Here is a 13,995-nt window from a genome sequence, read left to right as displayed (position 1 = left end):
TCATTGGCTGAAGGCATCCTCCCTGAGTTCTCATTGGCTGCCGCACTTTCCCTCCGCCCCGCCCCGCCGCCCGGGTCCCCTAGCTCAGAGGCTCCGCTGCGCAGCGCCGAGCGCACGGGCCGGAGCCCGCGGGGCGCGCGGTTCTCAGCCGGGTCCGCGTTCAGCCTGGGGATCTCCTGTGGAGCGGGGCCCGGCAAATGGGCGCTTGAGGAAGGACAGCAAGGAAATGGACTGCTACTTGCGTCGCCTCAAACAGGAGCTGGTAGGAGCGGGAGGCAGGGAGGGCGTCTGCGCCCCGACGGCGCCTGAGCTCGCGGGCCGGGACCCGCGGAGTGCGCGGGGCGAGGAGGGGGCGAGGCCGGGGGCCCCGGGAACCCAGGGCCGAGATCTGTGATGAGCGGAGAGCGAGTGACAGCCGGAGCAGCCGACCGGGCCGAAACGTGACACCGGGCGCACTCTCCCAGACCCGCGCCGGGCGGGATCCCCGCCCCGCGCAGGAGGTCACCTGGACGGCGCGCTCGGGGGGCTGGCGCGCCCGGGCCTGGCAGGGCTGGCGCGGCTGCGGGGGCAGGCTGGGCCGGCTGTCTGCCCGGGCTTGCCTGCCAGCAGGGAGGGGGCTGGCAGCTGTAATGACGGGGGAGGGCCGTGCGCGGGAGGAGGGGTGCCGCCTGGCTGATCGCGAGCGGGAGTCGCGGAGGCCCAGCCAGATGTCAGGCCTGGGCTTGGGGAGCGCGCAGGGAGCGTGCGGAGGCCCGGGGGTAAAAGGGCTGGGAGAAGTAGCTTAGTCCGGAGAGGCGGGGGTGAATCGCCCACGTGGGGGTGGGAGTGGTGACTGCTAAAGGGCCGGGTGGATTGTCATTGGCCTCGTGTCCCACCCGCCCCACCCTCACCTTCTACCTTCATTATCTTTCAAGCACCAGAATACAGTTTGCATGTGCACGCCCCTCCCCCTCCCCCGTCTTCAACCGGGCTTTCTAGTGGCCTTGCGTGGCCTGACGTGGTGTCTCTTCTAGCCTGTCTCTGTTGGAGTTAACTCTTCTGTCTCGTTTGGCCCCCTCCTCTTTCTCCTTACTTTTCAGAGCCAGGGGCACTCAGGTGCACAGCAGCAGACTGGTGTCCAGAAAGTGCCGGCTCATGGTTCCGCCGGTTCCTTGAGAGCTTCCCCACTTCTGCCCGCGAAGGCTGCACCCTTGCTGCCTGGGAGGAACTTGGCCGTGTGTCAGGGTGCTGCTTTGGTGGTGGGGAGGTGGACCTGGACGGGGCAGGTGTTCTTGATACTTCCCGACACCCTTCCCATCTCCCTTCTTAGGTTAATGACCATTCCTTTAGTCCTTTCTGCGCAAGCCTTTTCTGTGGTCTCAGCTGTGAGAGTTACTAGCCCCAAGACATACTTCTGGGAGAGCGGACATGTCCATGGCTGCTCTTCCGAACCTTGTTCCCACACTAGTTTTCACATGCACCTTATGCCATGTTAGGAGGGTGGCCCCGGCCCACACATACGCAATTCGCATTTTCCCTATTCATTTATCCAGAACCAGAAAGAAAGGTCAGGATCATCACAGATAATGTCTGAGGCCCATGGCCCATGCTGAAAAAAAAAAAAAAAAACTAATAGAATCCTCCTCTTTGTGCGTGGAACTGGGGGAGCCACACACCCACATCAGGATCTGCCTTAATGAAGGGTTTGTGGGTGTTCCTGGCATGGGCTGGAATTTTAAAATCCTACTGATTTGCATTTTTTACAGCACCCTAGGTGGGAGGTGTGTGTATGGGGTGGGGGTGGGGGAGACAGGAAAATAAAAAGGGCAAATAGGACTTAGAGCTGAGCTCCAGATCTTGACTTGCACCCTTCCCTGCCAAGGCCTTGAGCCCCCCAGCGCCTGGGGAAGGGGAGAGGCTGAAGTCACCCAGCTCCCATCAGCTTTCATTTGGCCCTTTGTCTGAGCAGCTCCAGCCTTTGACTCTCTTGGAGAGGAAGCCAAATGCCTGGCCCCGGGCCCAGAATGACACTCAGATGGGAGAGCTCTGCACCCCCCCCCCCCCCCCCGTGGAGCCCCACCCCTCCCCAGTGCCAGCCTGCTCGCTAAGAAGACAGAGCAGAGCGACAGGCAGCTATTTCGGTCTCGCTCACTCCCTGGCACCTTAGCTTAGGCAGTGGGGTCAATTCTCAGTGCCTCAGTAGTTTCAGCAGGAAAGTAGAACCTTGCCCAGGACCAGCCCTTTGGCTGCCTCTTTCTAAGGACTGTAGGGATTGGATTCAGTGCGGCATGGCTGTGGCTGTAATAGGGCGGTATTGGCCTGCTCATATACCAAGGCTGCAGTGGGATGGGAAAGGCATTCAGTGGCCTGAGCTGGGACATTTGGGCCTGCAAATGGTTCATCCCTGGCAGGATTTCCCGTGCCACCCAGGAGGACTGTGCATTGCCTGGTACTGCCCTAAGCTGGTTTGTGCCAGGAGTGGCCTCATGTAAAACTGGTCAAGTTCTACATTCGTTTCCCTAACTTCCCTTCGAGAAGCATGTGGACTGCAGATACTGCGGTAAACCTCCTGCAAATGGAGACGTTAACAGGTTGTGCGATTGTCTTTGTTCAGGGTGTTCTGTGCTCCCCTTCTGCATCCTGTCCCAGCCCTTGGCCCAGAAACTCTAGACAAGAGGATTCTATTCCTGAAAACCAAAGTTGCAGAACTTCCCAATTTTCCTGAAGCAGAAAAATTTTCATAGTAACAAGTGACCACTGTGGTGTTGGTGGGAGGGGAATAAGGGTTCAGGGTTTCGGGTTCAATTAGGTTGATGGCTAGAGAGCTGGCCCTCCCTCCCCGCCAGGGGGGAGGGCGGGGGTCAGGTTTCAGGGCTGAAATGTGGCTGGAGAAGTAGCAACAGCTGACACACTTCTTCATTAAAATGCCGGGAGTTGGGGCCTGGAGGACACAGCAGGGAGCGCGGCTCTCTCCCCTCCAGCTGCCAGAGAGGGCCCCTGGCTGAGCGCAGGCCTCAGCTGTTCCTTATACTTGGCTCCCTTAAGGGCTTCCAACCAATGGGGCAGATCAGACACACACAGGAAGCGGGCGGAAGTTGCTCACAGGGTGTCCTTGTGAGTTCAGATGACTGCAGAGCAAATGGCATGGGTGAAGGCTGAAGGAACAGGGCTGCGGAGTAGAGCCAGGCTGGGAGGGCTCCTGGGAGGCCGGAGAGGTCCTCCCAGGGCAGCCTGGTGTGCCCGGAAGGCAGTTCTCTAGTCTCTAGAGTTCAGGAGGTTCTGGCATATGGGTAAGGACAGGGCCTAGTAGCAAATGAGGAGAAAAGAAGGCGATGGCGCAGTTGGAGTAGGGACAGCTTTCAGTTCTCGGGGCAATAGAGCAAATTTCCGAGGCAGGAAAAGCTTTAGCAAAGCGCCTCACCCTGTAGTATCTTTGCTACTTAAAGCTAGGAGTATAACAGGGCTTTGGGGGCAAGGTAGACGGGGCCAGGTGACGGAACAAGGAACATAAAATCTAGGGTCAGGCCAACTTGAACTCAACTCCTGACTCTAGCATATTACTTAACATATTACTGTGTCTTGGTTTTTCCATCTCTAAATGGGCTTTAAAAATATCTACTTTGGCTGGGTGTGGTGGCGCACGCTTGTAATCCCAGTGCTTGGGAGGCTGAGACAGGAGGATCACACAGGTTCGAAGCCAGCCTCAGCTACTTAGTGAGGCTCTCAGCAATCTAGTGAGACCCTGTTTCCAAATAAAGTATAAAAAAGGTCTGGAGTATAGCTCAGAGGTAGAAAAGCCCCTGGGTTCCACCCCCAGTACACCACACACACACACACACACACACACACACACACACACAATCTACTTCAGTGGGGCATGGTGGTACACCCTTGTAATCCCAGAATTCGGGAGGCTGAGACTGAAGGATCGTGGTTCGAGGACAGCCTCAGCTACTTAGCGTGGCCCTTTGCAACTCAGTGAGACCCTGTGGATGTCACTCAGAGGTAGAATGCCCCTGGGTTTCATCCTTAGTAAAAGAAAGAAAGAAAGAAAGAAAGAAAGAAAGAAAGAAAGGAAGGAAGAAAGAAAGAAAGAAAGAAAGAAAGAAAGAAGAAATCTACTTCGTATAGCTACTCTGAAAATTAAATGACACTAAAAGTTAGGTGCCTCCCAGCTGTATGTTCTTAGCACACAGTGCCTGATGTGTTGCAGGTTCTTGGTAAGCTGTTGGGTTGATTCAATGGTTTGCATAAGGATCATTCATTCACAGAATACATTTATGGAGTTCATATATGTTTAAAACATTAATCAGACACTGGCACTATGGTTACAACTATAAACAGACAGAGGCTATCTTCAGGGAACCTACAGTTTAATAGAAAAGATAATAATGTATGTCTGTGTTGACACTGATAGGCCAGATATATAGCATATTATGTCATTTAATTGCCAAAGCAACACTGAAAAAAATTGTACTTTCATAATTCCTGATTTTAGAATGAGAAAATAGAGACATGGGGGAGGTTCAGTGACTTGGCCAAGGTCACAGAGCTGCTAAGACTCACTGCAGTGCTTATGCTCCTAACCAGCTCTGTACACATCTGCACATCTCTAGCTCAGAAATAGAGGATACAATACCCGGGGGATGATGGCACATGCTTGTAATCTCAGCATTCGGGAGGCTGAGACAGGAGGATTGCGGTTCGAGGACAGCCTCAGCTACTTAGTGAGGCCCTCTGCAACTCATTGAGACCCTGTTTCAAAATAAAGAATAAAAAAAACAGGGCATGGGGTGTAGTTCAGAGGCCAAATACCCCTGGATTCCATCCCCAGACCCACAAAAAAAAAAAAAAAAAAGAAAAAGAAAAGAAAAGAAAAAAAAATAGAGGATGCATGTTGCATAAGGGGCAGAAGCTCAGAGGTGGCTTCCAGCTGGGAGGTGAGGGAAAGCTTGGAAGGGTTGCGCCTGAGCTAGACCCCCAGGGCTGAAGAGGGATGTGCGCAGGAGGAATACAGCGCTCCTGGCAGCTCGGCAGGCCCCATGTACGGCACAGAGACAGAAGTAGTACAGATCATTGTCTAAAGACCAACTTAACTTTGGCTGGAGCATAGGGTACGTGCACAGAAGTAGCAGGAAGCTGGGCTGGAAGTGTTGGAGAGGGCACACTTCGGGCCCTTGGGTGTCATGCCAGAGAGTCTGACCTTTCAGAGACCAGTCCTGGGACCTGGAGGTGCTCTGGAATGGAGGGCAGGGCGGGGGCACTGAGGCAGAAGGGTGAGTTAGGTTTCTATGAGAGTCCCACAAAGCCCCACACAGTGGTGTACGCCTGTATCCCCAGTACTTGCGGGGCTGAGATGGAAGGAGCACAGATCCGAGGCCAGTCTCAGCAACTTAGCAAGACTATTAAAAAAAACAGCTAAGGGTATAACTTGAAGGTAGAATGGTTCGATCCCCAGTACCAAAAGAAGACCTGCACCAGGAAAAAGGAAAGAAAGAGAAGTTCTCGAGGTCCCTTGGTGGACCGTGGAATTCCACTGACTGCAGGGCAGAGGAGCTGGAGCTGGTCGAGGGAGGGCAGTTCCCTGAGGCTGAGGGGACAACACTGGGCCTCTTCTTGCCTGAGCACGTGACCCCTGTAGGTGGTTCAGTGGGGAAAGGGCGCTCATCCTTTCACGCCCCCCACTTCCCCCTTTCTCTGCCCCCGCCCGCCTGCAGCTCTTGGCTCAGCCTCCACATTACCTTCCTGTTGAGAGTCCCAGCCAACCGCCAAGAAGGTCCCTATTCACTGAGCTGGAGAATGGGCCACTTGGCAAACGCGGGGTTTTTCCCATTTCCGGCCTTGAGCCCCCCCTCCAGCTTCCCCAGGGGCTGAAAGGAGCTGTGTGGGGGTCTTGTGAGTAAAGGGGGTGGGGAAGCAAGGTGTGGCACACTGCCAGGCCCACGGGCACAGCCGAGCCTGTGTCAAAGGCTTCCGGCGGTGCTGGCAGAGGGCGTGAGATGGCTGGATGGAGGGCACAGCTGCAGGGTCAGCCCGGCCCGGGGCAGGGCTTGGGAAGGGAGCCCAGGATGCTGGTGTCTCTTCTTCTACCCCACTCCCCCCCATATTACAAAGGGCCCTGTGCCTGCCAGCGGGGAGGGTGCTGTCTGAGGACGGCTGACCCCAGACTACCCCCTCGGGGCTCAGGAAGGTGGGATCTGGCTTCCCAAGACTTTCCCAAGACAGCCCACCCCAGGCAGGCGTCCCTCTTCCCTCTTCAGATGATCCAGGGAAGAGGAGCCAGCAGTGGGAAGGATGGAGCTGGGCCCTGGAGCCCCTCCGAGGATGCATTCCTGCTCTTCCTCCTCATCTGGTGGTAATTGCACTTTGTATATCCCCCCCCCCACCCCCCGGAACTGGGGATGGAACCCAAGGGCATTCTACCTCCGAGCTACACTCCTAGCCCTATTTTTTGTTCTTTATTTTGAAACAGGGTCTCACTGAGTTGCAAAGGGCCTCATTAAGCAGCTGAGGCTGTCCACCAACCGCGATCCTCCGGTCTCAGCCTCCTGAATGCTGGGATCACAAGCGTGAGCCACCATGCTTTGTACTTCTCACTGACTCGCCTGGCCTCTTCTTTCTTCTTTTGTATGTGTTTGTGATGCTGGGGATTGAACCCAGAGATGTTCTACCTGTGAGCTATATTCCCAGCCTTTTAAATTTTTATTTATTTATTTAAATTATTTTGTTTTGAAACAGGACCTCACTAAGTTGTCAGGGCTGACCTCAAATCTGTGATCCTCTTGTTTCAGCCTCCCAAGTACTGGGATTACAGGCATGTGCCGCCATGCCTGACTTAGCCTGGTGTCTTCTTTTAAGGCTGAGTGGCCAGGGATAATGACGGCATGAAAGCCCAGGGCTGGGAGGAAGGGGCCAGCGTTGGGTCCCAGTCCATCCCCTATTGGTGTGAGGACAGAGCAGTGTTTCCTCAGGTGGTGACCAAGACAGGGTGTGTATTTATGGCTCTCATCTGTTGATGGCAAGTCACATACATTTCATACAAGTTCTTTCATAAACACATTTATTTCTTAACAGTAGATTTAAAGAAGATATTAAATAGAAGTCTGGATCATGCGTAGATGTGGTGAAAATAATGAAGAGCTCAGCACTATAGTCTGTAATCCAAGTACTTGGGAGGCTGAGACAGCAGGATCACAGGTTTGAGGCCAACCTCAGCAACTTAGACTGTTTCAAAATAAAAAGAGCTGAGGGTATAGCTCAGAGGTAAAATGCCTCTGGATTCAATTCCCAGCACCAAAATAAAATAAAACAAATTTGGTCTGGGAAAGAATGTTTGGGCAACCTTGAGGAAGACAATCTTACTTTGATGTGCAGAAAATGCTGAGGATGAAACCGTGAGTCCCCGGAAGCACTGGGGATCAGGGAACACCCGTGAACATCACCGAGATGTGCTACGGGATCTGCGCTTGACGTTGGACAGCTCTGCGTGCGTGTGTGATGGGGGGAAAGGCAGGTGGCTGTTAGATTCATTCCCACGAATGAACGAATCGGGCCGTCACACCCCCTAGTGACTTCTCCAGCTGTCTTCTCAGAGCAAGTTGGGTATGACTTGGTCCCTGAACTGAGGAAGAACCGGAGGCTCCAAGATACAAAGAGGTCCGATGGGAAGCCAGAGCCTCCGGCCCGGAAGTTTAGATTCTGAGCTATTAATTGGCGGCATCATCAGGGCTGGTCCTACTCCTTATTCCCACCCTGCTCTGCTGCCTTGGCTCAGGGCAAAGACTCTCTGCTCCCTCTGGATCCTGAGGCCAGAGAAGCCCTGGGATCTGAGAAGGTCCCACGCTCTGGGTGAAGAGAACAGTGTGGCCTCTGGCTCCTTCTCTGTGGGTGACATCATCCCCTTGGGGTTGGTGGGAAAAGCTGTTCTCCTGGCTCCCCTCACGGTCGAGACCCAGCGGCCGCTCCTGCGGCCCTGCCTGGCCCTCCCGTTTCCCACACCCCTTCCTTCTTCCATTCTCATCTTTCTCAAAGCTGCCTTCTGGCCCTTTGGTGTTGAAGGCTCTCTGAGGTCAGTGTGAGAGCTGGAGCTCCTCTGTCCTTGTCCTCCCTTCCCCTGCCTGGGGCAGGGCTTGGGGAGAAGTGTTGGGACAAGAGATGTGTTCTCCTTGGTTGGACCAGACATGATGAATGGAATTCTGTCGTTACTGTGTGTTAAGTTTCACCAAGGAAGGAAAGTTCTGGAAGTACATAGAAAGGTTTACATTAAAGGCAGCATTCACCAATGTTCTCGCCGTGCCACGCAGAGATACACATGACCTCATCTCATCTGCACGACAGCTGCACAAGCAGGAACTGTTATCCCATTTTAAGGACTGGAGAAATGGAAAAACCAAGAATTTAAACAACCCGCCCAAGCCAGGAGCTGGGATTTGAACCGGGTTCCTTTTGTCTCCAGAACTCAAGTTCTTAACCAATACAGAACACTGTTTTCCATATGGCTGCAATTTCAGCCCTTGTTTACTTAAATGGGGCCTCTGTTTTATGGGCAGCCTCGAATTCGTGCATACCCACACATTTGTCCTCTCTGGAAAACCGTACAAACTGTCAGCATTATTTCTTATGGAGTTTTCCACACTGGAAGAGGCTGAATGGGGCCATTTCATTCCTCCCACTGCCTCTGACCTTCTGGGAGGAAGCCTGCCAGCTCAGACGCCTCGCTGCTTAGTGAAATAAGGCCTTGGGAAATGGCTCCCCTGGGTGCCTGCCTGGAGGGACGATCTGGGGAGCCATGGTACTTGACGACTGGCTTATGGGTGTGCAGCCAGGGCAAGGAGCCCACCAGGCTCTGGCGTGACATAATGTGTAGCTCTCAGTCTCTGCCCTCAAGCAGTAGAAGCTTCATAAATATTCCATGAGTGACTGATCATTTAAACTCATGCAGGACATGGGGCAAGTGCCTAGGGGACAGGACTCCAGGGCCTAGCATCTTAAGGATCACAGGGAACCCCTAAAGGGCATGCGGGTATGTGTCAGAGGTATGGATGGGCCTGAGATTGAGAATCCTGTTGTGGGTCTTGACTGTAGGGCTGAGTCATTTGGATTGAGGCTCTGGACCATGTAGAGCCACCAAGTGAGGGATCAAAGGTCAGGCACTCCTGGTGGCCCGGAGGCCTGGTCCGGAGCTTCTGAGCTCTCCTGGGGTTGAGGGCTCCAACACAGTACATCATTAAGCTGGAAAGGAGTAGATCAAGAATGACTGAGGTTCTGGATGGAGGAGACAGGAAAGTGGGTCAGAGAGTGGAGAAGGCCAAGGAAGCCTAAAGGAGAAGTGGTTTGCCAGGAAGGAAGCGTGCTTGGCAGGGGATGTAGAGTCTCCTCCTGCTCTGTTCTGAGCCTTCCCAGCTGCAGCTGAGTGCCTTTGAAAGGAAGGGGGCCGGGAAGGTAGGAGCAAAGAAGTCAGGGCAAGGTCAGCCACCCTACAGCCTGTCTCCTGCTGCTGCCACTCAAAGGGAAGCTTACTGGCCAGGCCTGGTGGTGCATGCCTGTAATCCCAGTACTTGGGAGGATGAGAAAGGAGGATTGCAAGTTTGAGGTCAGCCTCAGCAACTTAGCGAGACCGTCAGCAACTGAGACCCTGCTTCAAAATAAAAAATAAGTACCTATAATCCTAGTACTTGGGAGGCTGAAACAGGAGGATCACAGGTTCAAAGCCAGCCTTGGCAACTTAGCAAGCTTTCAGCAACCTAGTTATACCTTGTTTCCAAATAAGAAAAAAAATCGAGCTGGGGGGTGTATCATGGGGGTTATCATGGGGGTAGAATACTTCTGGGCTCAATCCCTAGTACCCTAAAAAAATAAAACAGGGCTAGGGGTGTAGTTCAGAGGTAGAACACCCCTGGGTCTGATCCCAGTTCCAGGTTGTCAGGGCCTTGAACCACCACTTGTAGCCCTTGGAAGGTACACAACATTTGGACAACCCCCACACCCCAGCCTAAGCCTCCTTGCTCTCCAAGGAAGTCGGTCCTCCACTGTGCTATAGTGCTGTGGCTGGCTGAGAGCCGGGCCTGGATTCCCCCCTCCCCACCGTAGCCAGCATTGGCAAGGGAAGATTATTCCCCCCAGAAGCCTGGGAGGGTCAGCTGTCAACCCAGCCCAGCCCCACCCCCACCCTCAGGACTTAGCTCTGAGCATTAGGGTAAGACTGGGAGGTAAGACGATCCCGCGATCCCTTGGGTCTGGTGGTGGTGGGGGGAGGGTTTAAGAAACAGATGGCCCACGCACAGGAGGCTTGATGTCTGTAACTTGACCGGGAGCTGGGGTGGGAGCTGGCAGGACCCAGGCAGCTTGGGCCCAGGGCTTGGAACCTTGTGAATGTTATCAGACAGACCCTCCAAACGTGGCCCTCAACCAAGTCCGTCTTCAGCCCCTTCCAGATGGCACTTGGGACTCGGAGTGCACAGAGTGGCTGGGAGAACTGGCCCCAGCGTCCCCACTCTGGCTAGGCTAGGGCGGTAGAGCAGTCCAACTGAGAAGGCAGGAAGTGCTGGAGCCAAGTCGGAGCAGCTGAGAGAGGACAGGTGTGCGCCAGGGAGATCCAGGCTGCAGGAGCTGGCCAAGGGCCTCCTCATCTCCCTCCAGACCAGTCAGATGTGAAGAGCAGTGAAAGGAAGCCCGGGCTGCCCGGTCTCTCCAGGGCCCTGTGGGGCGCAGAGTAGCCTTGAAGCCCAGCTCGATGCCCCGCCATCCCGGCGGGCTTCCCTAGCCAGGCCTGCAGCATCTGGACTGAGACAGTCTTGGGTCAGGGCCCCAGTTCTAAGAGCTGCGTGACTCTAGGTGAGTTACGTCGCCCCTACTACAGTTACTCATCATTAAAGTGACAGCAATAATAGCAGCCTCAGAGTTTATATGAATAAGATAAAATGAGATGACGCAGGTAGAGTACTTGACACAATTCCTGTTACACAGTAAATGCTCACAGATTGTTATTGCCACCATCAATACTGTCATCATGAGGGAGCAAGAGGACACAGACACAAAAACAGGACAAGGATGGCCACAATTTTGTGTACCCTTAAACTCAGCTCCACATTTTATTTTCTAATCTTGGACAAGTTACTAGTGTGCCTCAGTTTCTTCATCCGTCAAATGGGAACAGTAACAGTCATCACCTGTTAGGGAGATCAAATACTTTATTTTCTATCAGGGATCAACCCCAGGGACATTATACCTCTCAACTGCAAGTCCTGCCCCCACTCCTTTTTATTTTTGGTTTCAAAACAGGGTCTCATTAAGCTGCTGAGAGTTCTTGCAATTAGCTGAGGCTGGTCTTGAACTTGTGATTGTCCTGACTTAGTCTCCCAAGTATTGGGATTGCAGGTGTGTGCCACCATGCCTGGCTTGTATTAATTTATGTATCTCCATATATGTATACATACACATACAGATGGTCCCTGACAAAAAATTTTGGACTTTGCCATGTTGCAAAAGCATGCCCATAAAACTGTTCTGCTTTTCATGTTCAGTGCAGTATTTAGCACATTACCTGAGCTATGCAAATGTATTATAAAATAGGCTTTGTGTTAGATGGTTTTGCACAATTATAGGGTAATGCCAGTGTTCTGAACAGGTTTAAGGTAGGCTATGCGAAGCTGTGTGTTTGGTAGGTTAGGAGTCCTAAATGTACTTTCAACTTCTAATATTTTCAATGTATCTTGGGTTTACCTGGCTGTAACCTGTCGTAAGTGGAGCAGCATCTGTATAGCTCTTAGGACAAGCACATCCCTTAGTTAGTTCCCTGCTGTTGATGTTATTTCCCTTGCCTAGCCATTGCAGCGGCAGGTTTCCTCCTCTCTCCACACAGATCTCCATTTTACCCGGCTGTGTGGAGTCCGGGTGGTGGCAGGCTAGGATGGCCCTGGGTGTGCGTTTCTGGGGGTGGCAAGATCTAGGTTCATGGTATGAGGGGCGGCCCTCCCTGCTGCTCCCTGGCTCAGTTGGTCTTGTGCTCTCTCTCCCCTGCAGATGTCCATGAAGGAGGTGGGTGATGGCTTACAGGATCAGATGAACTGCATGATGGGAGCACTGCAAGAACTGAAGCTCCTGCAGGTGCAGACAGCACTGGAGCAGCTGGAGATCTCTGGAGGGGGCCCTGCCTCCGGCTGCCCTGAAAGCCCCGGGACGCAGCCCAAGAGTCACTGGGAGAATGGTGGAGGGCCTGCCAGGCCTGGGGCCTGCTCCCCCGCCAGCCAACCTTCCCTTGGCAGCAGCACCAAGTTTACATGCCATGGGAGTGTCTGTGGGAGGGATCTCGCCCCCCTGCCCAGGACACAGCTGCAGAAGGAGCAAAGCTGTGCCCAGCAGGGGCCAGAGAGGGTAGAACCGGATGACTGGACCTCCACATTGATGTCACGGGGCAGGAACCGGCAGCCTCTGGTGTTAGGAGACAATGTTTTTGCAGACTTGGTGGGCAACTGGCTGGACTTGCCAGAACTGGAGAAGGGTGGTGAGAAGGGTGAGCCTGGGGGGGAGGGAGAGCACAAACGAGAAGAAGGCGCGCCCCGGGAGCTGGGCCGCAAGTTTGCCCTCACGGCAAACATCTTCAGGAAGTTCTTGCGGAGTGTGCGGCCGGACCGTGACCGGCTGCTGAAGGAGAAGCCGGGCTGGGTGACACCTATGGTCTCTGAGTCCCGAGCAGGACGTTCCCAGAAGGTCAAGAAGTGGAGTCTTTGCAAAGGCCCCGGACGGTTCCCCTTCCCAAGTAGCAGGGAGCCCAGACCAGGGGAAACTCCCCCCACAAGTAGCCCCAAGGCCTTGGGCCCTTCACCCTCTGGCTTTGATATTAACACAGCTGTGTGGGTCTGAATACTAGAGATCGAGCTAAACTCAAGAGGCCGGCCTTAGGGAGGTGGGCAGGCGGGTGGTCTGGCCTTCAGATGCCCAAATACAAGATCCCTTCCCTCAGAGAGGGAGAGGAAGCCACAGTTCTCAGGCAGGGCTGACCAGAGTGCAATGGGGAGAGGCTGTCACAGGGCTGGCTAGTGGAGCAGGTAAGAAAGAGGTGCTGGAGAGGGAGAGAGAGAGAAAGTGTGTGTGTGTGTGTGTGTGTGTGTGTGTGTGTGTGCACGCGCGCGTGTCTGTGTGTGTGTGTGTGTGTCTGTGTGTGTGTAATTTTGGGGACTGGAGGTGAGAAGACCGTGAAATCCCTCAGGCTTTCCTCCGTTGCTTTCAAGTCCTCATTTGACCATTCTGTAAGACAAAGGGCACTAGGGCCTCAGCTTCCCCACAGACCCCCCAGTAATGATGTCTCTGGTGCCCCCAACCTTTTGATTGCTTCCCCAGGCCAGGCACTGCTGCAGGCTTAGCGACTGAAGCCTAATCCTGGGGGTCTGAGCAGAGGGAGACAAATCCCCACCCCGGCTCTTTGAGTTGCAGGGAGATTTCAGCCCATCCTGGGGTCTTGGGGTCCTGGGCTGAATGAGGGCGGCCACGTGGGAGGTGTGGAAGGCAGAGGAGTGATTGGAGGGAGCACTGTTTGTGTTGGTTGTGCATGGCTGGGTCTTTACACCTGCGCTTCCCTGTAAGTGGGCGAGCGAGGCAGGCATTATCTCCTTTTCCAGGTGAGGAAGGCAGCCACAAATTCTACCTGTCCCAGAAAGCACCACTCATGGGAGGCGGACACTCTGGTTACAACAGCTCTGAGCATCCTAACCCCCACTCCCGCCCCTGCCATGTTTACCTACCTCCCAGGGTAGAACATGTCAATTCACCAGCCAGGTGAGCCCAGAGGAAACTTTAAAATTTCCCAACTTCATCTTGCAGCCTTCTGCACTGGGGAAAGCCCTGGGGTCCTGATCCCTCTGTGCCCAAAAGCTGCAGGGGCACATGGTCCACCTCAGTTGCCCCCTCTGGCTGGGAATGCCTGCAGGCCACCACAAGACAGGGTGGCTCCTGTTCTGGTGCCCTCCCCCCCAGTGACCACTCAGCCTGACCGACTGGGTGTGGCAGCTGCAATTATAG

At 54.1% G+C, this 13,995-nt stretch overlaps 1 protein-coding gene across 1 annotated transcript; it reads left to right on the top strand.

Moving 5' to 3' along the window:
* Window positions 1-214: 214 nt before the first annotated feature.
* On the top strand, window positions 215-12,840 carry INKA2 (inka box actin regulator 2; the record flags this gene model as incomplete). Its single annotated transcript, XM_080691188.1, has 2 exons — window positions 215-262; window positions 12,001-12,840. The coding sequence occupies exons 1-2, from the start codon at window positions 227-229 to the stop codon at window positions 12,838-12,840; spliced, it is 876 nt and encodes a 291-aa protein (XP_080547314.1). The 5' UTR covers window positions 215-226.
* Window positions 12,841-13,995: the final 1,155 nt, after the last annotated feature.

Source organism: Muscardinus avellanarius (genome assembly GCF_963383645.1).
Source record: "Muscardinus avellanarius genome assembly, chromosome: 3".
In the NCBI taxonomy this organism is placed as follows: domain Eukaryota; kingdom Metazoa; phylum Chordata; class Mammalia; order Rodentia; family Gliridae; genus Muscardinus; species Muscardinus avellanarius.
The sequence above is the reverse complement of the archived record's forward strand: the minus strand, read 5'-3'. Positions and strand labels throughout refer to the sequence as shown.